Below are 26,971 nucleotides of genomic sequence, written 5' to 3'. Positions count from 1 at the left end.
CTTCCACCAGACTCCCAAATGTTAACGTTATTGTATTTATTCCATCCTCTCTGTAAGTACCTTTTTTCCCCTGAATTTGAGAGCAAGTTGCAGACATGATGCCTCTTTATCCTAAATCCTTCAGTGTGTGTTTACTAAAAATGAGGACATTCCCTTATGTAACCACAGTACAATGATCAGAGGCAGGAAACTAACACTGATACGTTAATAATGTCTTAATAGTAACACATTAATAATGTTTTATCTGCAGGCCTTATTCAGATTTTGCCAATCATGTCCTCACTAACTGAAGAGAATTCAAGATCACGTTTATCCTCATTTTTGATATCATGATTTTAGCCTCCATTAATCTGTAACAGCTGCTCTTTCTTTGTCTTGCATGACATTGACCCTTTTGAAGAGTATGGAGCAGTTAGTTTGTATCATGTCCCTTGATCTGGTTTGGTCAGATATCTCCTCATGACCGGATTCAGCTTAAGCATTTAGGCAGGAACACAGTACACCTATTTCATAGATGAAGAAACTGAGGCTTAGACAAGTGAAGTGACTTGTCCCAGATCAGACAGCTGGTCAGAGGCCAAGCTGGGATTTCCAGAGCTCTCTGATGCTATAGCTTGTGCTTCCTCCATGTGCATGGTGAATAAGAGATTTTCTTGACCAGAAGGACTTGGCAGGGGTAGAAGTTGGAACAGGACCAGAGAGAAGCTCAGCAAGGACTTGTGGGTTTGGCAGGTGTTTATGGGGTATAAGGTTTGGCACTGACCCAGGGCACTGCGGCCCCTGCCCTAGCTGCCACTCTGATGATCTCTCTCCTTGCAGACAATGCTTACGGCCATCTCCATGAGTGCAATCGCAACCAATGGTGTTGTACCTGGTATGTGATGGGGCTTCTTGGAGGGGAAAGGGGTCTGGTTGGTCAGGAGGGGGCCCAGATAGTTGGAAGGAAGGACAGGGCCATAGGCTTTGGGGGTCATCAGGACCAAGAGAGGCAATATTGAAGACCTGGGGGCTGGGCTATGATGTTTGTGGGGTAGGTGGGGACAGTGGTATTAAGGGGGAGGGAGGGAGGGAGGCAGTTGATGGAGTTGAACAGGGCAATGCAAGATCTCCCTTTGCCTGAGACCCTCCTCTCCATCATCCTATTTTTCTGAGCCATGACCTCCTTAGAGGGGTAATTAGCAACATGGTAATTAGTGCTGCAAAATCCACTCAGAGTGGCTGGCTGAGTCTCCCACCAGTCTTAGGGCTGTAGCCTGTAAGACGTGAGGCACAGAACAACCCCTTTCCCACCTCTGTCCTGGAGCCCCCTCACCCCCAGTGGCAGCCCAGTGCCCCTTGAACTTCTCACTGACACTAGGTTCTTTCTGCAGCTGGCGGCTCCTACTACATGATTTCCAGGTCTCTGGGCCCAGAGTTTGGGGGCGCCGTTGGCCTCTGCTTCTACTTGGGCACTACATTTGCTGGGGCCATGTACATCCTGGGCACCATCGAAATCCTGCTGGTGAGAGGGGCTGAGGAGGAGGTGTGGGGCCCCAGGTTGTCAATCAGTTAACCAATGCTCCCTGGACACCTCCTGGGGAGAGGTCCAAGCCACTCAGTGAGGCCAAAAGGAAATCAGATGTGGTTCTGTCTTTAAAAAATTCACAGTCTAGTTGGGGAGACAAGATACAGTAATTACGTAACGTGAACAGCTGTCGTTCATCAGGCACCCACTGTGCTCTCAGCAGAGTTCCAATTGCTTTACAGTCATTATCTTGAATCCTCACAAGGATTAAGTATTATTATGCCCATTTTACAAATGAGAAGCTCAGAGAGGTGACATGACTTGCTCAAGGTCACTCAGCTACCAAGTGGCAGAGGTGGGTCGATAAGAGTTAATAGTGGTAGAAATAAAGTAATGTCACACAATAGCTGTATCTGGTGATTGCCTACCATGTGCCTGGGACTGTGCTGAATGTTCTCTGTGAATGTTAATTGTGCAGGACTGATGACCAATGGGTTGCAAAAGAGAAGAAGGATGTGAGGGAGCCGAGTAAGAGACATGTTAGGAGTAGTGACTGATGAGAAGAAATCAGGGTGCTGGGCAGTGTTTGAAGGAGAGGCTAGTGATGTGGGTCTCGGCTCAAAGCAATTCTGCTCAATGCACAAAATTGGAAAAATATCAAAGAATGTAAAAAAGGAAATAACAACTGCCTGAAGAAAATCACCATTAACATTTTGGTGTATTTCCTTCTTCTTCTTTTTTTTTTTTTTTTACCACGTGAAATTGTATTCTGTCCTTGTAAAATAGACTCCATAGATTTCCCTAAGTAGCTAGAAACTCCCTTTGTAATATCATTTATAAACGAAAATAACTTTTTAAGAATATAAACATATTAACATTCAGTCTAAAAATTTTAGAAAATACAAATATGCCGTAGGAATAAAAATGATCACATTTACTCCTATCCTATCATTGGATGTCATTTCCAGTCTCATACTACTGTAAATATACTGTGATGAGCAAGTATTTTCCAAAGCTCTTCCTGCACGTCAGGTTATATCCTTGGGGGTGATTCTTAGTTGGTTCTTGCTGTGTCACTCACCTGACCTCCTTGCCCCCTTTCCACAGGCTTACCTCTTCCCAGCTATGGCCATTTTTAAGGCAGAAGATGCCAGTGGGGAGGCAGCAGCCATGTTGAACAATATGCGTGTGTATGGCACCTGTGTGCTCACTTGCATGGCCACTGTGGTATTTGTGGGCGTCAAGTATGTCAACAAGTTTGCCCTTGTCTTCCTGGGTTGTGTCATTCTCTCCATCCTGGCCATCTATGCTGGGGTCATCAAATCTGCCTTCGACCCACCCAACTTCCCGTAAGTGCTATTGCTCTGAGTCTAAGGCATCGTCCTCCTCCTCCCTGGTTAGGTTTCAGGGTCTGCGACGCCAGTCTCTGCCAACCTCCCTCTCCTCATCTCTCAGAATCTGAGTCCTTGTGGATTTAGAGCAACCTCCCTTGGGAAGTAAAATCTCTCCTTGTTTGGGGGAAATCTCTACAGGGTGGGATAATGTTTCTGGAGGTGGGCAGAGTTTCCCTTGTGAGGGTCAATTGTTTGCTGGTGGAGCAGATTTGGGAAGAACCAAGTGGGATTATTTCTGAAGGGATGATTCTGTGTTAGAGAAGCATTTCCTGGCAGGAGACAACTTCCTGGAATAGGGCACCTTATTAGTGTTGGATACCTTCTCTGTTGGGGGAAAGGTCACAGAAGAGAGGGTCTAGAGTCTCAAATCTTTGTGGGTCCTGCCTCTTTCTTGAGGACAGATTCCCTTAAATCCCACCGCCCAGGACTGCACACAGAGACTGCTGTCCATGGTTCTGAAACATAGCATTGTACTAAAGTCGTGGTTCTTTGCTGTGGCTGCATATTAAAATCACTTGGGGGAGCTTTGAAAAAAAAAAAACACCGATTCTGGGCTCCATCCCAATTAAATCAGGATCTCTGGATACGGGGCCCCGAGATCTGTGTTTTTTAGAGCTCCCCTGGTGGTTCTATTGTGAAGCCAAGGCAAGGTTATGTCCCTCCCCCATCTTCCTCCCTTGTTGCTCTCCCTAGGATCTGCCTCCTGGGGAACCGCACACTATCTCGCCATGGCTTTGATGTCTGTGCCAAGCTGGCTTGGGAAGGAAATGAGACGGTGACCACACGGCTCTGGGGCCTTTTCTGTTCCTCCCGTTTCCTCAACGCCACCTGTGATGAGTACTTCACCCGAAACAATGTCACGGAGATCCAGGGCATCCCTGGCGCTGCCAGTGGCCTCATCAAAGGTCTGGGGGGAGGGAAGAAGGCTGGTGTCCAGGGAACACTACAGGGATTGTGGGTTAAACAGTCAGGATTAAGGAACTCTACTTGGGATTCACTTAAACTCAATCAGTTTTAATTGAGCACCTACTCTGGGCCATCTTTCCTTGGCGTCTTGGAGGAATAGAGATGAAAGGGAGCCTTCAATATCTTACTACCTAGTAGGAAAGAAAGTCATCAGTTTAAACAAGTATTCACCACTAATTATCTCCGTGGTGTCTAGCACTGTGCTAAGCACCAGGAACATGATATAAATAAGTCACAGTCCTTGGCTTCAAGGAGTCCAATGGTGGACACAGATGTATAAGCAAATAAATTACAATATGAGTTGATGTGCCTTCAATGAACAGAGACCTCTCGTGGGAGGGAGTGGTCATGTGTATAAAGGGGCAAGACAAGGCTTCCTAGACTCATCTGAGGAGGGTTTTGAAGGAAAAATAAGAGATTTTGAGTTATACTAGGGGGATAAAGGAATTAAGGCAGAAGAACAGCTTGCCTGAAAGCATGCAGACAGAGAAGAGCATATTGTGTCCTTCCAACCACAGATAATTTGGTATGACTGGGGCATAAAGTACAAAGGAAGGAGGGGCAAGAAATGATGTTGGAGAGGGTGGCATAAGCCAGATTGTGGCAGGCCTTGGAAGCCATATTGGAATGTTTGAACCATGTCCTGAGGGCAATGGGGGCCATGAAAGGGTTTCAAATAAGGGATGGACATGGTCAGTGTTATTTCTAAAGGTTCTTTTTGGCTGTTAATATGGATAAGGTAAAGGGAGAGAGAACAGGGAGTCCAGGAGGAGGCTGATGCTGAGTTCAGGTGACAGATGATAGTTTTCTGATCAAGAGTAATCAAGTGATGTCCATGGGAGTGGAGTGGAGCAGTGGTTCTCCCCCAGGGCTGTTTTGCCCCCCAGGAGGCATATAGCAATGTCTGGAGACATTTTTGGCCATCGCAACTAGATGGTTGTTACTGACATCTAATGCATAGAAACCAGTATTTTGCTAAACATTCTACAGTGCTGTAGGACAGCCATCCACAACAAAGAATTATCTGACCCCAAATGTCAATAAGGCTGAAGTGAGGAAATCCTGAAAAGGAGAGGAGGGGCATATTTGAGAAATATTTAGAAGGGATAATAGACAGAAATTGGAGATGGTTTTGAAACAGATATGGGGAAGGGGAACAGTTGAGGGCAATGTAAAACTGTCTGAATTAATGATGGTGCCATTTACTTAGATAAGGGATACAAAAAAGGAGCTGGTTGTGAGGTGGCTGGCCAGTGAGACCAGTTTGGGACATATTGAATCAGTCTGAGATAGGTCTTTCTGTGTGTTTTTACCCCACTAGACTGGACTATTTGAGGGCAAGGACTAGATGTGATTCATGTGCAAAGCCTCTGCACATGGCCTGGCCCAAAGCAGGAGCTTAGGGAATGTCAGTGGAAATAAAATAGAGCCAAGGCCTTGAGGGAGTGAGAAGTGGTTGACCTTGACCCTTCTTTTTCTGCCCACCCCACCTCCTGGCCCTGGAGCTCTGGTACTCTGACTTCTGGTTTTCCTCCTAAGCATCATATCTCCTCCCCACAGAGAACCTCTGGAGCTCCTACCTGACCAAGGGGGTGATTGTGGAGAGACGTGGGATGCCCTCGGTGGGCCTGGCAGATGGCACCCCTGTCGACATGGACCATCCTTATGTCTTCAGCGACATGACCTCCTACTTCACCCTGCTGGTTGGCATCTACTTCCCCTCAGTCACAGGTGAAGGGGAGCTCAGAGAGGGAGGACTCTGCCTGAGAGTGATGGGTGGAGAGAGTCAATGATGATGTGGGGAATTTCTTAGTCCAGCAATCTCATCACATAGGCAGGAGCCAAAATCCAGTTCCCATTGCACAGATGAGGGAATTAAGGCCAGGAGAAGCCATGCCCAAGTTCTCACACCAGTCGGTATGCCAGGACTAGATCCCAGACTTCCTGGCTCCGAGGCTGGTGTCCTTTCTTCTGTTCTGTCTTGTCTCCTGTGGCCCCTGTACTAGCTGCTCCTCTATTCACAGGGATCATGGCTGGTTCTAACCGTTCTGGAGACCTACGGGATGCCCAGAAGTCAATTCCCACTGGCACCATCCTGGCCATTGCCACCACCTCTGCTGTCTGTATCCTGCATTGCTGGGCTGGGACCACCGTGGATAGGGAGGGCTGGGAGGAGGGCAGCTGAAGCTGCTGCCTCACCCAGCTGGCCTGGGAGCAGAAAGGGGAATGTCATCCTGGGGATTCTCCTTCATCCTCTGCTACAGACATCAGTTCTGTTGTTCTGTTTGGGGCCTGCATTGAGGGGGTCGTCCTGCGGGACAAGTAAGTAAGGGAATTGGGGCTGATCCTGTTCTGGGTAGTGGGTGTATGGGGCCAGGTTTTGGGAAACAGACCCCGCAGAGAGTGTTGAGTCTGTGCAAGGGGACTTGTGGGAGGGAGATCACAGGCGATTGCTTGCAAGCTCACCTTCTTATATTTTATCTTTCTCCTGTCACTCCAGCTCAAGAAACTTGGATGGTGTCTCATTGTTTTTCGAATAATGCTACTTCCCTTTTTTTTTTTTTTTTTGCTTTAAAATCTATTAACCCATTTAACATTTCTTAGATATCTATATGTTGGTCGCTGTCCAGTGTTCTAGGAGAGAATAAAAATAAATAACACATGCTTTTTGTCCTGAAGGAGCTCTTTGGGGGCTGATAACCACGCTCAACAACAGACTTGAAATGTAGAGCAGTAGGAGTGGGCCCTGGTAATGCACAGGAGGCCGAAATCCAGTCTTCAGAGGGTTGGGGAAGAGGAGGTGATGCTGGAAGTGCCTTACACACATTTTCCCACTTATCTTTCTCACTTTAAATGTTGAGTAGAGATCAGTTAGGTAACTAGGAGTGGGAAGGGCATTCTAGGTGGTGGGAACAGCATGAACAAAGGTGGAGGAGAGAAACAGTAGTGTGTGCGTGTGTGTGTGTGTGTGTGTGTGTGCGCACATACACATAGGTGCCTATAGCTGTAAGAAATTCAAGCTTCTGGAGCCTACACATTTGAAGGGTATGGGCACGCACTACTAGGAGGGTAAAGTAGGAGGTCTTGTCATGGAAGTCAGTTTCCATGACTCCATCCTGGCTTCTGTAAGGTGGGGAATGGGGACATGCGTCTGGAGCCAGTCCTGGAAGCCTGGTTTTTGGTACCAGGAAATTAGAGCTTTATTTTATTTAAAAAAAAAAATAGAGGAAACCCTGAAGGGTTTTAAGCAGGGGAGTGACCTGGCCAAGTGGACAATTTGCATATATTACACTTATTAGCTTTTAGGGGAACTTAACCTCCACTTATTTCATTTAATCAGAGACACCCCCCCCCCACCTTGGGGCGCCTGTGTGGTTTAGTTGGTTGAGCATCTGACTTCGGCTCAGGTCATGTTCTCACAGTTTGTGGGTTCGAGCCCCACGTTGGGCTCTGTGCTGACAGCTCAGAGCCTGGAGCCTGCTTCGGATTCTGTGTCTCCCTGTCTCTCCCTTTGCCCCTCCCCTCCTCAAAAAATAAATCAACATTAAAAAAATTAATCAGAGGCCTCCCACAGAACTGCAAGGGATTCAGCAGGCCATCTGGTAAAACCCTTCATCTGATTTTGGAGTCCTTCAGCAACAGCCCATTTGAGCACACCTCTGCTTGCACACTCCAGCCACAGGGCTCTCTCTACCTACTGAGGCAGCATCATTCAATTTAAGATAGTGTCACTGTTAGAAAATGCTTTTCTATGCTTCTCACATTAGATATCATTACCATAAATGAGGCCAGAACCCCATTTTTCAGATGGAGACACAGGTTCTAATAAGCCAAGAGATTTTTTTCCAGCTTAACATATTACAATATTGACCATTTACTAGAATCACTATTAGTGTCTTGTTCCAGGCATAGTGCAAAGCATTTTACCTGTGTTGGTTCCTTTTATCTTGTCACCAATCATACGAGATAGGTTTATAATGATTCTCATTTTATAGCTGAGGCAACTTACCCAAGGTCACACAGACAGAAATGCCCAGGACATTAGGAGCTTTGTCTCCCCCCTTGCTCCTAGAGAGCCTAGTCCTGTGATGGGTGTACAACTGGTCCTGGGGTTGGTGTGGGAGACACGCCCTGGAGATCCAGGTGGCATTGCTCACCCAGCATCTCCTGTCCCCTTGCTGCTTCATTCCAGGTTTGGCGAAGCCGTGAATGGCAACCTGGTGGTGGGAACACTGGCCTGGCCATCCCCTTGGGTCATTGTCATCGGATCCTTCTTCTCCACCTGTGGGGCTGGGCTGCAGAGCCTCACGGGGGCCCCACGCCTGCTGCAGGCCATCTCCCGGGACGGCATAGTGCCCTTCCTGCAGGTCAGTGAGGGGTGGAGTGTGGGAAGAAAAGCCCATCCATTATACCGGTCAGCCAAGCCACTGCCCGGAGAGGCCACTGGGTGAGCCAAGGCCCCTAGGGCCCTGCTGCTCTGCACTACCAATAAGAAGAATGGGTGTGCCTTATTTGGGATTTGGCCCATGGTCAGTGCTATCTCTTTGGGCAGAGTTCTCTGCTCTTAGGGGAGAAACCATTAGCCCTCCTTTGGCTGAGTGATCAGGCAGGGAGGTAGCCAAAGGGTAAGTGTGGCTCTCTCCATGGTGCTTAAAAAAAAAAAAAAAAAGATTTATGGAGCACACAGTCATGGCCACTTGCTGGTCCCTGTAGCTCCTCTCCATCTGTCCTACAGGTCCTTCTCTTCCCCTTAAGGGGTCATTTGAACTTCATTAACTGAAGTACCAATGTCAGAGTGGGAGAGACACAGCCAAAGACTGGCATCCCCTTGGGTAAGGGTGAGGAATACAGCATCCTCTCCCTACTTCCTCACTGGTTAGGGGATTCCTGCCTCCATTGCACTGGTCCCCAAGACTGGACAAGAGAGACAAGAAGTGCCTAAGATCTCAGACCTCTATGATGGTTGCTCTGTCCCCAGGTCTTTGGCCATGGCAAAGCCAACGGAGAGCCAACATGGGCCTTGCTCCTGACGGCCTGCATCTGTGAGATTGGCATCCTCATTGCATCCCTCGACGAAGTTGCCCCCATCCTCTCTATGTGCGTGCTGGCCTCTTGCCCTCCCCATCAGCTCTGGGGGGGGGTCTCTCTACCTGGATCCTCAGTTGTGACCCTGGATAGCCCACCCAATAGTGTAACAACCTGTCTTTTGTTATATGAAGATTCACTCCCACACACATCAGGGTGTGCTGAAAGGGGATCTGGCCCTTGAATCCCATTCCAGAATGTGATCTGGCCGCCTCCTCAGTTTCTTATCCTCTTTCCCCCCCTTTCTTTCCCTATGTTTCTCTTTCTGTTTCTGCCTCCCTTTGCATCTCTGCCTCTCCTGGGGCCTTTCTGTGTTCTAGGTTCTTCCTGATGTGCTACATGTTTGTGAACCTGGCCTGTGCCGTACAGACACTGCTGAGGACCCCCAACTGGAGGCCACGCTTTCGATATTACCACTGGTGGGTGCCCTGTGCCCTTCCCTGCCTAACAGAACACTCTCCTATCTCCACCCCCACCCCACTTCACCCTAGCCCATCCCCTAGGTCTAGGGGTCCCAAAATTTAAAAAAAGGAGTCCATTTCTCCAGCTTTTGTAGCCCAAGTAGCATGAAAAAGGTTCTGGAGAACCTTATAACCACAAATAATATAACACAGTCGTGAACAGTCTCGGCTATAGTCCCTCCCTCCCCACAATGCCCAACGTCTTTCAGTCTAGAAGAGGAAACCTCAGTGTCCTCAGCTGTGAGATGGGGATGACAACTGCACTGACCTCAGGGGCCCTCGTGAGTGTTACAGGGTTTAGTGCATGGAAGATTCTTATTATGTGGAGCCTGGGGCTCTTCTGATCATTTTACTTTATGGTCCTTTCATCCTCACAATAGGCCTGTGGGGCAGACAGGGCAGGAATGACCATGCTTGGTCTACGGAGAGGGAACAGGCTCAAACAGGGGAAGGGAGTAGCCCAAGGTTACTCAGAAAGTCTCCGACAGACCTGGACTTGAACCCAGGCTGCCTGACTCCCATCTCAGTGCTCCTGCTTTGCCAGTTACCTCCTCCTGGGGACACACTCTTCCCAGGAGATCTTGCCTACAACTCTCTCCAGACACCTGTGCGTCAGAAACCATCTGGCAGGGTGGTGCGGCAGGGTCTAAGGCACTGGGACAAGGCAGTGTGTTCTCAGGAGTTGGGGGGGGGGTGTCATGGAGTGGTGCTGTCTGTGGCTGCTCATTCACCCAGAAGCTCCCAGATTCCCATGGTGCTCTTGGAGATGATGGTGTGAGTTCCCCCAGACCTGAGCTGCCCTAGACCTCCCAGTTCTTGCCTTGTTGTCTGAGCCCCGGGAACCAGTGACAGTCCTGCTGGGACTCAGAGGCTGGGTCTTCCTCCCATTGTTCAGGACACTCTCCTTCCTGGGCATGAGCCTCTGCCTGGCCCTCATGTTTATCTGCTCCTGGTATTACGCCCTGGTGGCCATGCTCATTGCTGGGCTCATCTACAAATATATCGAGTACCGCGGGTAAGTGTGGGGAAGTGGGGAGGGCCAGAAGGGGGTAGGGATGGGGTAAGAGTGGGGAGAGGCTGGGGATGGAGGGGAGGGGGAAGGGTGATGGGGGTGGGATTGGGAGATAGAGGACAGGAGTTGAGGGAGGGGCTGAAGCTTCGAGAAAAGGAGGTGGCAGAATGGCTGCACATTGTCTGCTGGGGCAGCCACTTCTGTGTGCGTGGTTCTTCCTGACACCCCTGGCTTTCTACTCTGGTTGATCCCCTTGGGTCCCCAGGGCAGAGAAAGAGTGGGGTGATGGGATCCGAGGCCTGTCCCTCAGCGCTGCACGCTACGCCCTCTTACGCCTGGAGGAAGGGCCCCCACATACCAAGAACTGGAGGTAAGTGGCCAGGTGCACGTGAGAGGGCCCAGGCGAAGGACAGGAAGGGAGCAGGGCCTGACTCTCCCTCACCTGTTTTGTTTGCTGGGTGGTGTTCCCGCCACGATGGTGTGTCCTTAATGTCTCCTCCTCTGCTCAGCCTAGTCTGAACCTTTCCCACCTGCGGTACCTGGGGTCAGGCTGAGGTACCATCCATTGATCCCCCCCATTCACCTATCATGTGTTTAAAAACATGTGTGAATGCATGATCTGTGCCGGGCCCCTTTCCAGTGTCTGGGGACCTAGAGAGTGAATCGTTCCACGGAGCAGGAACACACAGAGACAGATAAATGTAATATCGTGTAGCATTTGCTCTAGGAAAGGTGGACCCATTCACTTTGAGAGTTATAGGGGGCTTCTAGAAATTTCTAGATTAAGAACAATCCCTCCACTTTATTCGTGTGAACATCGGGGACCAGAGAAGGTCTCAGAGGCCACGGAAGGCAGAACCGGAAGCAGAATCTTTACCTCCACCTCTCAGCCCCGCCTGCTTTCTAGCTGATTGCTCTGCAAGCCCAGCCCTCGCTCATCTCCCTCAGGTCACTTTGCCGAGAGGAAGGCCTGAACTCTGAGCTCTGACTAGGACACTGTTGGCTTGCACTTGCTGATGTCTACTAAACTGGGTCTTCCAGAGACCCGGGCTTTGCATTGTTTGTGAATTCTTAAATGCTTGGCACAGGGTCTAGCCCAGAGTGCTCAGAGAATGCTCTTAAACTGATGGTTGGTTGGATGGATGGGATGGCCAAATGAAAAAGGAAGTGAATGGATAAACAGATGAGTAGATGGCTAAGTGTATATATGTATGGGAGGGTGATTGGTGAATAGATGAACGTGTGAATGGTTGGTGGCAGGTGGATGTTAGATAACTAGGTGAATAATGCATATGTAGGTAAGTTAATATGGATGTGAGTGGGTGGCGGAAGGATAAAATGGATGGGTGGGTGACTGGGTGGATGGATGAGTGAGGTGGACAGTGAGATGGGTAAGTGGGTGGGGGTATATAGAGGATGGATGGCTAGTAAGCTCACCAGTGTTTTGGTGTGTGGGGGCGTGGCGTATGGTGGGTAGAAGTTGGGTGGGTGTTGAATGGACCTTGAATCCTTTTCAGGCCACAGCTGCTGGTGCTGGTGCGCGTGGACCAAGACCAGAATGTGGTACATCCACAGCTGCTCTCACTGACCTCCCAGCTCAAGGCAGGGAAGGGCCTGACCATTGTGGGCTCTGTCCTTGAGGGCACCTTTCTGGACAACCATCCCCAGGCCCAGCGGGCAGAGGAGGTGAGAGGAGTCCCTGGTGGGAAGGGGGCAAGGACAAGTCCCTTGACTTGACCCTTTACACTTTGCCTTCTTACCTCCTTTGGGGTCAAAGGTGGCTCATGCTTTTCTTTCTTCTTAGAAGAGGAATCTAAGGACTCAGCGAGTGAGTTCCTTAGAATCCAATTGTCAGAACCAAAGACCATCAGAGCCAAAAGGGCCCCATTTTATGGATAGGGAAGCTGAGGCTTAGAGAAGTCAGGTCATTTGTCTAAGGACAGAAAACAGACTCAAATTAGGACTGCTTGACTCCTACTCCAGGCTTCTCCCTGCCAACGTATAAATCTTTCAAAGTGTTTTCACATCTATGATTCTTTCGACCCTCACGCCGCGCGAAGTTGGCAGTGTGAGTATCCACATTTAGTACAAGGGGAAACAGGCCCAGAGAGGGAAGACAGCTTGCTGAAAGTCACAGAGCTGGCTGGGAGCATAGTCCGAATTTGAGCCTGCGTCCCTGGCTCTGGGTCACCTGCTTCTAAGAGCACCGATCTGTACTCTTAGTGTACGGGGCCAGCGTGGGCAGGGGCGGCTGGCTTCTGTGTTATGGGGCACTAACACGTGTCTGGAACCTGGTGGGTAGCTGAGCAGGTGGGTTCTGTCTTCGATCCAGGCTTCTCTCCCCTTGGGGCTGTGACTAGTTGTGGAGAAAGGAAAGGGGGCCGGAGGGGGGAGAGGAGAGATGGGGAGGAGTACCCCTAATGGCTTGTGACAGTTGCTGTTTCTGCCTCACTGGGCCGTTCACACCAATCTGTCAGGGCCCAGGGCTGGAGGCCTCCACTGGTCAACTTCCTTCAATATGGAGTGGGTGAGAAGGTGCTGCGAACCAGACAGAGGGCTGGGCCTGGGGAGATGGGGGGTGGATAAGACCAGATCCCAGGCCTCAAGGTGCTCACAGGCTAGTGGGAAGATAGAACGTACCCAGAAGGCTCTCAAGCCTTCCTGCTGTTGGTAGATGCTTCACTAGGGTTCATATCATCAGAATAATAGAATGTGTTGCGTGCTTCCAATCTGTCAAGCAGCATGCTGCCTTACCCACATCATGTCCTGTAATTCTGCCTGTTCTTCAATGAGGTAGCTGCCATCCCCATTTGACGGATGGGCAAACTGAGGCTCACAGAGGTTAAGCGATTTGCCTGAGGTCACACAGCCAGGAGGTGCCCGAGGTAGGCGTTGAAGCCCTCTCTGCTTGACATCAGGGTAGGGGTTTAGAGCGTGGGGGATGGTGTCAGAGCCCTGGAGTTGAACCCCTACAATAACATACCCACTAGCTGGGTGGCCTTAAGGAAGACTTAATTTCTCTGAACCTCAATTGCCTCATCTATAACATAAGACTAATAAGAATCCTACCTTCATAGTGCAGGTTGAGTGTGCATTGAAAATGCTCATCATTATGCTAACTTTTAAAAGTTGTTAAAAACAAATCGTCGGGGCACGCACAGCAGCCCAGTTCCGTTCTGGTCTGGGTGGGGGGTGGTTTCTGAGAAGGTGACATTTGAGTTGGGCCAGCAGGGTGTGATCTGCAATGGGGGGAGGGTCCCGGTGGGGGTGGAGGGCTTGCCAGCGAAGGCAGGGTGCGGGAAGTGTGGGCTAAGGTCACAGACGGCTTCGCCGGATCCACAAGGAATGGGGCTAATAGGTGATGGGGAGCCATGTGCGATTCTGGTGCCAGAGACTGACGTGATCGGAGCTGAGCTTCGAGAAGATGGGGACAGTGAAGGGGAGAGACAGCCGGAATGGAGGCCTGAGGCTCGTCCTTGTCTGACACGCCCCTCCCCCCATCTCCCAGTCCATCCGGCGCCTGATGGAGGCAGAGAAAGTGAAAGGCTTCTGCCAGGTAGTGATTTCCTCCAACCTGCGTGACGGCGTGTCGCATCTGATCCAGTCCGGGGGCCTCGGGGGGCTGCAGCACAACACCGTGCTGGTTGGCTGGCCCCGCAACTGGCGGCAGAAGGAAGATCATCAGACATGGAGGAACTTCATTGGTAACACTGGGTGGGCCGGGGACGGCGGTGGGCGGTGGGCTCTCCCTCTTGGGCCCGGGGGCTCTTTCCCGGGTGTCGCACATGCGGGGGTCGGTGCTCAGAGCTGGCCATGTGCCAGGCGCTGAGGACTCAGGTGTGAGGGAGATAGTCTTGGGCCCTGCAGAGCTGACTCAGCCCCGAGAGACAGAGGCAGTGGAAGGCAGCGGAAAGAGCTACAGCTGCGAAGTCAGAGAGGCCTGGGTCTCAATCTCACCTCTGGCCCTTCCTAGCTGTGTGATCGTTCACAAGTGACTCACCCTCTCTGAGCACTAGACGCCTTGGTAGTAATATAATATCGGACATGTATAGACTGTGTTCTGTGTGCCAGACAAGTTGAGCCTCTCTCTAAGCCTCTTATCCTCTCAGCGGTCCCGTGTGGGCTGGCGAGGCAGTGTCATCTCCCCTTTACTGGTGTGAACCGGAGGCCCAGGCCCGGAGAGATGGAGGAATTTGCTCCAGATCACACAGCTGGGCGCCTAGAGGCTGCCCTGTTGACTCCAGGCTATTCTGGCTCCTTTCCGGGTGGATCATAGTTAAAGGCAGTTGAGAGGATAAACCAGGCCGTGCACGGAAGAGCTCCTGATAGGAAGGGCAGGTGGTCTCGTTGCCACTTGACAGGTGGGGAAACTGAGGCCCAGCAAGGTCGAGAGGCTTTCCCCAATCCAAACAACAATTCAGTGATGAGACCTACGTAGATGCTGGTTTTCTGACTACTCAGGCCAAGGCCGGGGCTGGGTGGGGTGGGGTGGGGTGCTGGGTGCCAGGAGCCTTGGTGCAGGAAGGGACCGGGGTCGCTCTTCTCCCCTCTGGCCCTCTCCTTGGCCTTCCCCAGAGCTGGTCCGGGAAACCACAGCTGGTCACCTGGCCCTACTGGTCACCAAGAACGTTTCCATGTTCCCTGGGAACCCCGAGCGCTTCTCCGAGGGCAGCATCGACGTCTGGTGGATTGTGCACGACGGCGGCATGCTCATGTTGCTGCCTTTCCTGCTGCGACACCACAAGGTGAGCGAGCGTGGCTCTGCGTGGCTCGTGGGCTCTGGCCAGGGCCAGCCTCCACGTGAGCCCCTCCCCGGGAGCTCCTGGAAGAGGGGGGCTGATCGCCTCCCTTCCCCTGAGATGTTAGGACCTGAGTGTGTCTCCTCTGGCGGGTGTCCTTGCCTTGTAAAGGAGAGCGCTGCTTCACCCTTGCAAGCGATACTTTAATGGGGACTCTTACCTAAGCGGGGGAGGGGGGTGGTTTGTAGGGAGTGGCCTCCAAGGTAGAGGATTTTGGGTCTGCGTGTGTGTGTGTGTGTGTGTGTGTGTGTGTGTGTGTGGCGGGAGCGGGGGGAAGGTGGGTGGGAAGGGTGAGGGACAGGGTCCTCTCTAGGTTCTGACCTTGAATTTTCTCACTGCGTCTGGGCTGGGCTTTTCTGGGTCCCCTTCACCCCTCCAGGTCTGGCGGAAGTGCAAGATGCGCATCTTCACCGTGGCCCAGATGGACGACAACAGCATCCAGATGAAGAAGGACCTGACCACCTTTCTGTACCATTTACGTATCACCGCGGAGGTCGAGGTCGTGGAGATGGTGAGTCCCTACCAGCCACCCCTGAAGTTCTGGAGTCCTAGCCAGCCCTCTTTCCTCTTGGCCCTAGCACCAAATAGGGCGACCCCCAAATCGATCAGCTTATGATGCTGGATCCCTTCCCCATCTTACCTACCTCTTAGCCTCTCTTCGAGTAACCCAAGAGTCTGCCCATGTATCCATCCATCCGTCCCTCTCTTCTTTACAAGAATAGCCAAGTCATTATACGTAAGGCACTGTCTCACACCACATTTTATATATATGTGTGTGTATATATATATATATATATATATATATATATATATTCTTACAACAACCAGTGAAACAGATACAATTATCAGCATTTTCATTTTACAGATTAGGAAGTTGAAGCACGGAAAGGTTAAGTAATTTGCTCAACAGGACAACCAAATGGCAGAGCCACGATGCAAACCCTGGCAGGCTGACTTCAGAGTCCAGGCCCCTGGAGATTACACCGCATGGCCTCTCATCCATCCGTCCCCCTTGGATTATTTACGCATCCACCCATCCCTCTGTGTATTCATTAATGTAGTCATTCACTCAACTACCCATTCATCCATATATGTATTCATTCATCACTTTGTTCCTTTAAAATTTCTTCCCCTTCTCCATTCACCCGGGTAATTAATTAATCTGCTCATTCATTAATTCACCCATTCACACCCTGGTCCTGTGCTGGGCTGAGGAGGGAATGAGCGGCATTGTCTTCAAAGAGCATTGTCCTCTGCTTCGTCCTTGCCTCCCACAGCTATTGGTTAAACTAGGTCATTAGAGAGAGAAGCCCTAGGCTGGCAGAAGGAAGGGGGTCCGCCTCCCTTCCCTTGGCCTTGCACCTGAGCTCGTGCTTTCCTCCCTTGCCCCTGTCACTCTACCCTGCCCCCCGCCCCCCCCCCCCCGTCCCTGTCCGCCCACAGCACGAAAGCGATATCTCGGCGTACACCTACGAGAAGACATTGGTGATGGAGCAGCGTTCTCAGATCCTCAAACAGATGCATTTAACCAAGAATGAGCGAGAGCGCGAGGTGAGGTTGCCCTGGCTGGCCTCTGAGAGCCTCAAGCTGCTGCCAGTTCTGGGTCTGCACAGGTTAGGGATGGCCCGGGGCTCACACTCCTGGCCATTGGCACGGCCTTCACCCTAGCGTATTACTCATCACCCTTATTCCCTTCAACCCCACCTCCCTAGCAGCAGGGGTACGTTGCACCTACCAAGCCTGCCAGCCAGGATGCAGAGGGCTTTGGCACGGGTGACAGATTTTCCTCTGTATGTGACTTCTGGGGCCCAAGGGAGAATCGTGGAAGCTAAATATGTATGGATGATGATTCCTCATGGGCGTGGGCTCCGAGTGTGGGGGATCATGTGATAGACCCTGCGAGAGTGGGTAACAGATGGTTATTTAGGGATATAGCTGATGGTGGGAGTTGGGGGCATACCTCCTAGGGCACGGTTGATGAATTCTCAGGGGGCAATGATGATGAGCCAGCCCCCCACGGGGTATGGGTGTAAGATCTCCCAGGTGTGAGTAATGTGGACCACTAGCGCCCCGAGTTGGGATGAAAGCCCACCCCTTGGTGAAATGAGTGATGGTAACTGTGGCCGGACACTGAAGAGCTCTGGGGGGCAGGTGACAGGTTGCCTGTGGAATCGATCCTGTAGGTGAGAGCGACAGACCATGGTTGAGGGGGTCTCCCAGGTGTGGATAATATATTTCTCAGATTTGGTTAATGGATCTTCAGGGGAATGAGTGGTGGGTACCTTTTTGAGCTGGGAAAGGTGAGCACTTCAAGGATGTTGTCCAGGGTGATAGTGAACACTATAAAAAAAAAAAAAAAACAACAACAACAACGGCATGTGCACCGACCAGTTGGAACCGACACTGGACCGAGGTGCTAAGATAGAGCCCTGCTGGGCCAAGTGTTAACCCTTTGCTTGCTGGACGGTGGGGAGGTCAGGGGTTCGGCGGATGAGTTGGAGCGGCCAGGCCAGCGGGGCAAAAGCTATCTGGTATGGAAGCCTTGCAATGTTTTAACAGCTGGTACGGCTCCCAGAAGTGTGCCTCGTGGCTGAACATCAGCTCTGGAGGTAGCTGTTTGCAGGGCACGGGTGGTGACTCCTAGCCGAGCTGGCGCTCACCTGTGTCACTCCGTAGATCCAGAGTATCACAGATGAGTCTCGAGGCTCAATCCGGAGAAAGAATCCAGCCAACACTCGGCTCCGCCTCAACGTCCCAGAAGAGACCGCTGGTGACAGTGAGGAGAAGCCAGAAGAGGAGGTGTGCGCCTGGGTGGTTTGGCCCCAGCCGGTGGGAGCCGCGCCTCTGGCCTCGGCCAAGGGAGTCACGTGCTGCCCGCCCCTTCCTTCATCTCCCAGGTGCAGCTCATCCACGACCAGAGCGCTCCCAGCTGCCCCAGCAGCTCTCCGTCCCCGGGGGAGGAGCCTGAGGGGGAGGGCGAGGCCGATCCTGAGAAGGTGCATCTCACCTGGACCAAGGACAAGTCGGTGGCAGAGAAGAATAAGGGCCCCAGTCCCGTCTCCTCGGAGGGCATCAAGGACTTCTTCAGCATGAAGCCGTAGGGGCCTGGGGGCTGCGGGCTGGGGGCTGGGGGCTGGGGTGAGCCTGCAGGGTCTTTGCTCCCCGTGGCAGAGCAGATGAGCAGAGGAGGTCCTGGTGGGAAGACCCCGCCCAGACCTTGTCTGGGCGTCCCCATCCGAGGACCTGGGGTCGGGCCGATGGCCGAGGGTCGGCGCTCCCACGTGCGCCGTGAAGAAGCGAAGGCGGTGTGGCCGGGAGAGCGGGACCCGCGAGCGCTGGGTGGGGGAGGGGGAGGATGGTGGCCCAAGTGCTCAGCCCCTCCTTCTTCTGACCCCTCTCTCGTTCTTCCTCTCTTTGCTTCTCTTGTGTTTCCTGAAGGGAGTGGGAGAATTTGTAAGTGCTTCAGGATTTTTTAATTCTCTCTTCTGGGTTGGCCAGGGTCCCCGCTCTCCTCAGTCTGTCACGAACCCTCAGCGCGGGCCCCTGGCCGTTTGGGGTCTCTTGAATAGCCCAACTTGGAGAGGTCTGGGGTTGACCGGTGCCAGCGGCCCAGTGCGCCTGGGGCTGGAAGGGCACTGGGTCCTGCCCTCCGGCTTCGGGCTCACGCGCCCGCCTCCCCTCCTGCCTCCCCCAGGAACCAGTCCAACGTGCGGCGCATGCACACTGCCGTGCGGCTGAACGAGGTCATCGTGAAGAAATCCCGGGATGCCAAGCTGGTGTTGCTCAACATGCCTGGACCTCCCCGCAACCGCAACGGTGACGAAAATTGTATCCAGGACCTAAAGTGGGGCGTGCGGGAGGGAGGCGGACGTCAGGGGCAACGGGGTCCTCGTCCTGGGAGGGAAGAGCCGAGGCGTTCCCGCGTCAGGAACCTCAGACCGGGAGGCGGGCCCAGGGGTCCCCGGCGCCCGATCGCGACTCTCCACTCCGTCTTGGCGAAGGGGACGCGGCTTTTCTCCTTGACCGGCGCTCAGACATGGAGTTCCTCGAGGTCCTCACCGAGCACCTGGACCGGGTGATGCTGGTCCGCGGCGGCGGCCGCGAGGTCATCACCATCTACTCCTGAGAGCCAGGACCTGCCACCCGGGCCCGAGCGCGCCCGGCCGGCGGCCCCGGAGCCCTCGCCGCGCCCCCCGCCGCTGTCACCGTTTACATACAGACCCTGTGCCCGCGCCCTGGCCCCTTTCCCCGCTGCCTGAAGCCCGGAGGCCACGCCGCTCGGGGCTGACTCGGAGGGGACCGCCCCGCGCGGAGGCCGGAGCCCGAGCGCCCCGTTGGCTCGTCGCTCTGCGGGCCCGGCCTCGCCCCGCCGGAGGAGACGCTGCAATAAGGCCGGGGAGGCGCGGAGGGCGGAGGCGCGGGGCCGTGAGGAGCGCCCGCGGGCCGCGCGGCCGCGTCCCCTCCCCAGCCCCGCCCGGTCCTCCTCGGCGCCCCGGCGCGGGCCCGGCACCCGGGCGGCCCGAGGGCGCGCGGTGGGGAGGCCGCGCCCGGCCCGACCCGCCGCCCCTCCGCGCGGGGCCGCGCCTATACATAGTGTACAGGAGACATCGCGTGTATTTTTAACGTCCCCATATTTCTGTGACTAGAAGCGCAACGGACTTCTCTGCTCGCCGCCTTCGAGCTCTCCCGCTGGGGGCACGCGGGGGAGGCGGCGGCCTCGGGAGGCTGGGTTTTCCTGGACGTCCGCGAGTTTGGGAGCAAAAGTGCTTTCGGCCCAGGCGGGAGTCGTGGTCCCGGCCCCTCGACACCCCCGCTCCGCTCTCGCCTCCTCGCCCTTCCCGCGCGCCCCCGGCTTCCGACTCTTCCCGCAAGTTCGTTTTGGAGATGGGGTGAGACCAGCGCCCGGCTTTTCCTGGATCCGCCTCCCAGCGGCTGCGGAGACGCGCGCAGCCGCCTCTCGGCTCCCCGCGAGCCGGAGCCAGGACCGGGGAGGGGCTGCTGGGGGCGGGGGTGGTGAGGGGATGGGGGGCGGAGAGACCGAGGAAGCCCCGCCCCCGTGCCTTCATCGGGGAGCGGGCGTCTCTCCTCGTCGGCCGGTCGCCTGCTCCCCCTATCCCATGGCTCCTCGCCAAAGACTGAAACCGGGGAGCTGGAGGGCGTCCCCTCCCCGGAGTTGCGTCCCTGGGACAGGCGAGGGAGGAGGGGAAGCGATTTGGGTTTAGGGGCCAGACCCACCGGGGAGGCCCCAGCTCTGCTCCTGATGTTCCCTCCCCTGTCCCCACCCGGCAGCTGGCAGCTCCGGCCTCGGGGACCCAGCCGCCTTCTCCCGCGTGCCGGGGCCGGGCCTTGCTGCCCAGCAGCGGCCTCTAGCTGCGTCTCCCAGGCACCCGGGCCTGGGGGAGGGCTGGAGTCGCCATGTGCTTTGTTCTAAGCGCCTCTCTGCCCTCCTCCAACCAGGACCCAAAGCCTTTCTTTGGCTTCTCCAACTCCAGTCCTTGGCGCTTCTGCTCCACGCAGCCCGGTCAGAGGCGCCGTCTATCCCTAGAGAAGGCGCATTGGGCGGGCTCCCTTCCCCCCGGGCACGTCACTAAGGGGGACAGGCACTGCATGCTCGTTCCAGCGCCCTCTGGGACCGGGTTCAGTACCTCCAGCTCCAGGTCCCTGACATTTGCACCTAGTTAGACATCCTGCCCACCTCCCGGAGCTGGGGCTACTGAGTACTCCTGACCTCACCACCTCCTTCCCTTTGAGCCCAAGGCGGAGAGCTGGAGCTGTTGCCGTCTATAGACTGGGTCAGGTGTGGCTGGAGGTAGGTCTCAGTATCTGCCTGTTAGGCCAAGGCCCTCTGAGATTTGATAAGGGGGCAAGATGGACTCTCCAGAAGGTTGGAAATATTAAGACACCAGGCCCCCCCACCTGACCCCCCTGCATCTTTCAAAAGACCTCCGAGAACCACAGCTGGGTCTAGCCTTCTGGGGGCCTGAGCATCCCCAGGCTAAGTGGCAGCCTGGGCAGAAGGGGAAGGGGCTGTATCAACATCACCAATTAGGGAACCAAAGTTGCACTATCTGGGCCCAGAATGTCTGGTTGGCAAGAGCAAAGTTTCTGTTGAAGAAGACAAACATCCCATAACAAAACCCAAGTTTTCTGTGCTACATGTGCAATATTTGTTATGAATGTTATCACAGGTCATTCATCAAATTATCTTTATAATCATTGTAGCTAGATGTTTCATGTCCATTCAAGTGACTTTTATTCTGAGTGCAATATTTCAATAGCCTCGTAGTGATAGTGTTGCTTTTGTTTTAGCCGATCTATGTGCAGGGCAATGCAATGAAGTTGAAAACCCTTGTAAATAGGAGAGGTTGCAAACCAAATCAAGATTATTTATTACTATTATTAGGCCTGCCTTTAATTTTCAGTGTGTTTCAGTATTCCGCATTCCGCCTCAGTACTGATCTTGTGTTCTTTGTGCCAACACGGAAAGGAGCGCGTTGGTTCTTTCCTTTCTTGTTGAATGCTCCTCCGCTCCCATTTAATGCTTTACAGCTTTTACTGTATTTTTTAGACTCCCGTCTGCACAAAATGCAATAAAAATAATTTTATTATACCCTTCACAGCCTGAGGTGTGCTGTATGGACCCTTGAGGGGGAAGGAGCGGAACTCAAGGTGGCTCTTCGGAAGGGGCCCTGCCTCATCACACCCCGACCCACGGTCCCTGGCTGGGCTGCGCCTCAGGGTCTGGTTGCCTGGGACAACCAGGTCAGGCCCGTGCTTGCTGGTCGACCTCGCCCCCTTCCCCAGGCTCCTGGCCCTTAAATGCTCTTCCAGGCTCCCACTTTCTATGACTCTACGGTTCTGCCAACTGCCCACATAGTGGGTAGAACACAGGGTGGCAGCTGAGGCCAAATCGAAGCAGGAGAGCACCCTGCTCCACTGGCCAGCGGCCAGAAACGGCCTCCTCAGAAACGTCCCTTTCCCAGAGTGAGCGGACAAGCCTGCCGCCACACTGAGAGTCCACCACAAACAAGCACGTTTAACACAGCATCATAATTAGTCAGCAGGCTTTTGCTCTGACCTGATGTTAAAGCTTCTGACCGGGGGAGGTGTGGCAGAAGAGGACTAGGGTTAGAGGAGGTTTTCGGGGCTGACCGCAACCACAGATGAGGACAAGAGGGGGCAGGCGTCATGGCAGACGGAAACCAGTCAATGTTCCGTCAGGGGCCCTCACCTTCTGACTGGGGAGGGAATGCCCCTGCAGTTATTCACACCCCAAAAAGACAACACAGCTTTTACTTTTTCATTTTAATAAAAAGTAATCATCTCATCTTATTAACAACACAGAATTCCAAAGAGGAAAAAAACACTATAGAACACAAACAGGTCAGAACATAAAACGCTGCCATCGGGGACCTTGAGTTTTTGAAAGCATTGTTCGCTCAGCCACTGGCAAGGACTCAGCTGAGGCCCCTGCCCTCCCTCATCCCTGCAGGGGACCCTTGAGACTGTGACCCACAGGGCTCTGATGAGCACCATCCCTAGGGAGAGGGCAGCTTCCTTTGGCTCCATAGAGAGCAGCAGCCAGAAGTCCTCCCTCTAATAATTTCACTCTGGCTCAAAAGTTATGAACAACCACCTGTATCAAGGACATGCCCAGCTACCAAAAGTCTGACATCAAAATGGTCCCTACCTCCTGCTGCTCAGAAACAGAAGAGTCCAAATGAAAATAAGAGCCTGATTTCTGAGCCAAAAGCTCAAAACAATCACTGAAAAAAAAAAGGGTGTTCCCTGCCAGAGTCTAGAGTTGCTTTCTCAGAACCTCCATGAAACCAGCACTGGAGAGGGAGAAGCTGACAAAAACGTTAAGGGGGTGAGAGTGGTCAGGGCCCAGATTACAGTTCTTGTTGAACTGCTGGTGACTGGAGCTGTTCAATCCATTGGAGATCCTCCAATGAAATGAAAAGAAAGAGAAAAAAAGAAAGGAAGAAAGAAAGGGAAAGAAAAAAGAAAAAAAAGGAAAGGGGAGGAAGGAAAAGAAAGAAAAAGAAAGAAAGAGAAAGGAAGAAAAAAGAAAGAAAAGAAGAAAGAAAGAAAACCCCAAACTAACAAGCCTGGATTAGGCAGAAAAGCGCCTGCTTCCGTGGCCGCCACGCACTCTCCTAGACAAACCCCAGAGCAGCTGCTTTATGAACCCTCCGGCAGACCCCATACACATGGAGCGGGGCACGAGGACACCGTGCCTGCCCAGCCCAGGCTGGCTTTCTGCAACCCTAGGAAGCAGCTGCAGACAGGAGCTTGAGCTCTGGTCGGCCTGTGTGAAGCTGAAAAAAACCTCGATAGGTTCAAAATGAACAAAGGCGGTGGCGACGGACATGAAAATGCTGTTCCAAACTCAGTCGATCGGGGCGTGGCTTCTTCCTTCTCCTCAACCCCCAAATCCAGCTGACAGAGACCAGAGAAACCCATGAAATATAAACTGAGCCCGGACACCTATACTGCCCAAGTGACCCCAGAGATATTTATTTTCTACAAAACAAAAACCAAAAACGACAAAAAAAGATACACCCCCAAATGCAGTATAAACTCTGACTCTGGAAGGAATAAGCAACAAAGCCTTGGGCAGAAGAGAGCAGGTGGTAGAAACATTCGATGTAGACCTGGAGAGGCGCAGAGAACATCCTCCAAGTAACTCTATTTGAACGCAGTAGGTGGGAGAAGGCCAGGGGATGAGGGGACTGGGGACAGTTGAGAGACTTAGCCTCAGTAATGCCTCTGGTAGGATCCCAACGGGGCCGGGGGCCGCCCCACCTGTGCTGTAGTTTGGCTAACCAGGTGGGAGAGAGCAGGGCCACTCTGGATCAGGGTGTCCAGAGCCTTCTGTACACTTGGATTGTCAAAGTTGATACCTGTGGAAGACACGGGCCTCTGGCTAGCCATGTTGCTAGCAGGTGCCAGGCGACTGGAAGGCTGGCCAAAGAGCCCTTGGGAAGGAGCCCCAGGCCTGGGGCCCATGTTCCGAGCAGATCCCGCCTGTCCCAAAATGTTTGGAGGCTGATTGCCAGAGGCCTGTGATCTTTGCTGAGGCTGGCTGTTCGCTGCCGTGGAAAAATTCTGGTTCTGGGTGTTTCCGGCAGCGACTGAAGGGGATGCAGAGCTGCTATTGGCCACAACCGTGCCACTATTGAAGAGGCTGAGGATTTTGGCCTGAAGCTCTTGCTGGGAGGTGGGGGGTGCAGCTGGAGTGGGTGTAGCAGAGGGGAGCACTTGGCCGCTCTGGAGCGGTTGGGAGCTTGGCTGTGTCTTCAGCGAGGCACCCGAGGTCGCCCCGAGTGGTTGGCGGGAAATCGGGCCTAAAAGACAGAAGGAGGAGGTATCTAGTTGAAAGTACCCTCCGCGGGCGGGAGGCTTAACAGCCAGGGAAGAACAACAATCACTGATCACATCAATCACATAGTACACAGACTGTAACATCAATTTCCCAAAGGAGCTACTTCATGGTATATGCTGTCTCCAGAAAACAGCCTAGGTGCCCCAGAGGACTACTTAAAGGAACAAAGGCATCCATCTCGGTTACCAGGTAGCTGGCAATCTTAGCCCACCCATCGCCACATTAACTACAGGGACTGGAATTCAGTACCCAAATGTTACATTATCATTACATCAGCAAGGATGGCCCGTGGGAGAACCCAGGGGACGGGCTCATTGCCCTTACCCACCCCAAAGAGCTTGGGCCTGCCACCCTCCCAACAGAGCCTGGGGGTTAGAGAAATGCAGAGTCAGAACTTCACCTCGGCCCTGCCACGTAGCTCACCAGGCAGAGAGTCGGTGCTGCTCCTCATAAGGCGCTCCTTCCGCTCTCGCAGATAGTTGATGATCTTGTCAGTCTCCTCGGCAGTGAGGTACCTGTTGTCTGCCAGTAGGTTGATGAGGCTTTGGATGGCTGGAGGGTGCCCCCCGCGCACTCCTTCCTCGGGGCCTCCGCGCTCCCTTTCCTGCAGGATGGCTTCATCTGCCATCTTGGCTGCCTGTCTGGCAATCTCCTCTCGCTCCTTCTCCCGGCACTCATTCTTATAGCGCTCATAATTTCTGGCTACCAGCACCATGGCGTCTGCCTGGGGCATGTTGCGATGCTCTGTAGGAGAGAATGACAGGAGTTATTTTCTCCCATGACAGTTCTGAGCGCCCAACTTCTGGACTCTACCAAGCCTTTTCTAACCTCAAACCGGCAAGAAAACCATTCTGGTGACAAAAAGCCTTACGATGCGGAGCAGAGCGGGGGAGACGAAGGCTGGAAAGACAGGTGAATAGATTTCTTTGGTGGGGAACACACACACCTTTCACAGAGCTGGTTCTTCGGGGGAATTCCTAGATCACAGACTTGTAGTAAAAACCAAAGAAACATGACAGTCTCCCACAGATTCAAAAAGACCACATGGGGAATAACCATGGGAGGCAGGCTGCAGGGGGCCAAAAAGCTCTTCTGTCAAGTCTGGCTCTCTACTGTGACACTCAGGATAGAGCTGGCCTACTGTTTCTGAATTCATCAGTTCAAAGGTCATGCATTAAGATCAAATGTGACCCTAAATAACCTCCTCTCCTTACCCATGGGCAACGTGACCTACAGGGTGGTGAGAAGCCTCAGAACGTCACAGAAATGCCCTCACACATCTTGAGGACTACTGCTCAGAGACACAAATGACCTAGTGAGAGCCCTATGTATTTTATGGTTATGGGTAACAAGTCAGGCAAAGAGATTCCGACGTGGTGGAAAAAGGGCAAAGTCCAGTCCGGGCTGGAAGAGCAATGGCCAGGGCCATCGGTTGGCTGAGTCCTAACATCCTGAGTGCGATGTACTAAAAGCATCTTCAGGGAAGGGCTTCAAGGACTTCCTGGGCCTCCTCCCTGCTCTCCTGCCCCCTCTACTTCTCTAGCACACTTGCAGACTATCCCATCGCCTGTCGTGTCCTCAGTCCCTTATTACAAAGTCTAATGAAAGCAAGGGTTCTAGCACACTCCATGCGGTGCACGTCTGCCAGAGGTGTGCCGGCACCTGCTCTCAATGGTGAGAGCTGATGGTGCACGTCTCTTCCCAACTGTCCCTGAAGTGACTGCATGTTGGTGGCTTGAAACAAGACACACAGGGGGAGCATTTACACCATCAGCAAATGCTGTGAACCACAATGCCTCCTGCCCCCTTCCCAGAACTAGTGGTTACACGTTTACCAGCATCCCGCTATGTATACCTGAGAGCTAAATATAATGTTTTCCATATAGCAGACCCAGAACTGCATCCACTGAAAGAATATCAGACGAGTAAGTGACTATGCAAGTCTCCTCCAGTGTGCTTATAAAAGGGCCCCACCATCTTTGAGCTGACATACGAGTCATTTGCCCCAAACCTGCTTCTTCTCAGTAGGGCATCAAAGAATTAATGGACTAGTGACTATCTCTGGAATTCTAACCCACTTGGGCCTCCGTACCTTGTGGGGTTCCGAACATGATGTTGACTGTGCACGAGCGGTGAATCTGGTGTTGCTGGGTGATGACGATAGCAAAAGGAGACCCTCCCCTGCTAACATCCTCCAAGGCTTGTGACAGGGACACCTCTGTGTTGAGGAAGATCAAGTCCACTACCATGCCTAGGTCTCGTACCTTCCGCCCCACAGATTCAGCATAATCTCTGTAGGAACAAACAGGATCCAAGTGAGCACTCCCTGACCAGCTCCCAATCTGTATACTGTTGCACCTCA

The 26,971-nt window shown here is 53.0% G+C and overlaps 2 protein-coding genes across 6 annotated transcripts in view; one reads left to right on the top strand and one right to left on the bottom strand.

Annotated features, from left to right (window-relative positions):
* The window catches only part of SLC12A5 (solute carrier family 12 member 5), a 34,130-nt gene extending 14,783 nt beyond the window's left edge, over positions 1-19,347 (top strand). For 2 of the 3 annotated variants that reach the window (XM_007077788.3, XM_042979701.1), the window contains exons 5-26: positions 820-874; positions 1,371-1,501; positions 2,612-2,853; positions 3,592-3,803; positions 5,425-5,595; positions 5,889-5,987; positions 6,129-6,186; positions 8,057-8,231; positions 8,843-8,961; positions 9,270-9,368; positions 10,306-10,425; positions 10,688-10,792; positions 11,940-12,108; positions 13,931-14,126; positions 14,998-15,167; positions 15,601-15,732; positions 16,665-16,772; positions 17,898-18,020; positions 18,119-18,318; positions 18,660-18,674; positions 18,916-19,049; positions 19,256-19,347. In XM_007077788.3, the coding sequence (XP_007077850.1) occupies positions 820-874; positions 1,371-1,501; positions 2,612-2,853; positions 3,592-3,803; positions 5,425-5,595; positions 5,889-5,987; positions 6,129-6,186; positions 8,057-8,231; positions 8,843-8,961; positions 9,270-9,368; positions 10,306-10,425; positions 10,688-10,792; positions 11,940-12,108; positions 13,931-14,126; positions 14,998-15,167; positions 15,601-15,732; positions 16,665-16,772; positions 17,898-18,020; positions 18,119-18,318; positions 18,660-18,674; positions 18,916-19,049; positions 19,256-19,347 (2,925 nt within the window). The remainder of the gene's footprint in view (positions 1-819; positions 875-1,370; positions 1,502-2,611; positions 2,854-3,591; positions 3,804-5,424; positions 5,596-5,888; positions 5,988-6,128; positions 6,187-8,056; positions 8,232-8,842; positions 8,962-9,269; positions 9,369-10,305; positions 10,426-10,687; positions 10,793-11,939; positions 12,109-13,930; positions 14,127-14,997; positions 15,168-15,600; positions 15,733-16,664; positions 16,773-17,897; positions 18,021-18,118; positions 18,319-18,659; positions 18,675-18,915; positions 19,050-19,255) is intronic. The other variant, XM_042979702.1, reaches the window with a different exon arrangement.
* A 3,900-nt stretch (positions 19,348-23,247) lies between these two features.
* NCOA5 (nuclear receptor coactivator 5) overlaps positions 23,248-26,971 on the bottom strand; it is a 30,342-nt gene continuing 26,618 nt past the window's right edge. For 2 of the 3 annotated variants that reach the window (XM_042980266.1, XM_042980267.1), the window contains 3 exons: positions 26,702-26,901; positions 25,033-25,353; positions 23,248-24,571 (listed from right to left, as the gene is read on the bottom strand). In XM_042980266.1, the coding sequence (XP_042836200.1) occupies positions 23,982-24,571; positions 25,033-25,353; positions 26,702-26,901 (1,111 nt within the window). In that variant the 3' untranslated portion in view covers positions 23,248-23,981. Of the gene's footprint in view, positions 24,572-25,009; positions 25,354-26,701; positions 26,902-26,971 lie in introns of all 3 variants that reach the window. The other variant, XM_042980268.1, reaches the window with a different exon arrangement.

The sequence above is a fragment of the Panthera tigris genome, chromosome A3 (genome assembly GCF_018350195.1).
Source record: "Panthera tigris isolate Pti1 chromosome A3, P.tigris_Pti1_mat1.1, whole genome shotgun sequence".
Classification (NCBI taxonomy): domain Eukaryota; kingdom Metazoa; phylum Chordata; class Mammalia; order Carnivora; family Felidae; genus Panthera; species Panthera tigris.
This window is presented reverse-complemented; position numbering and strand designations above follow the sequence as displayed.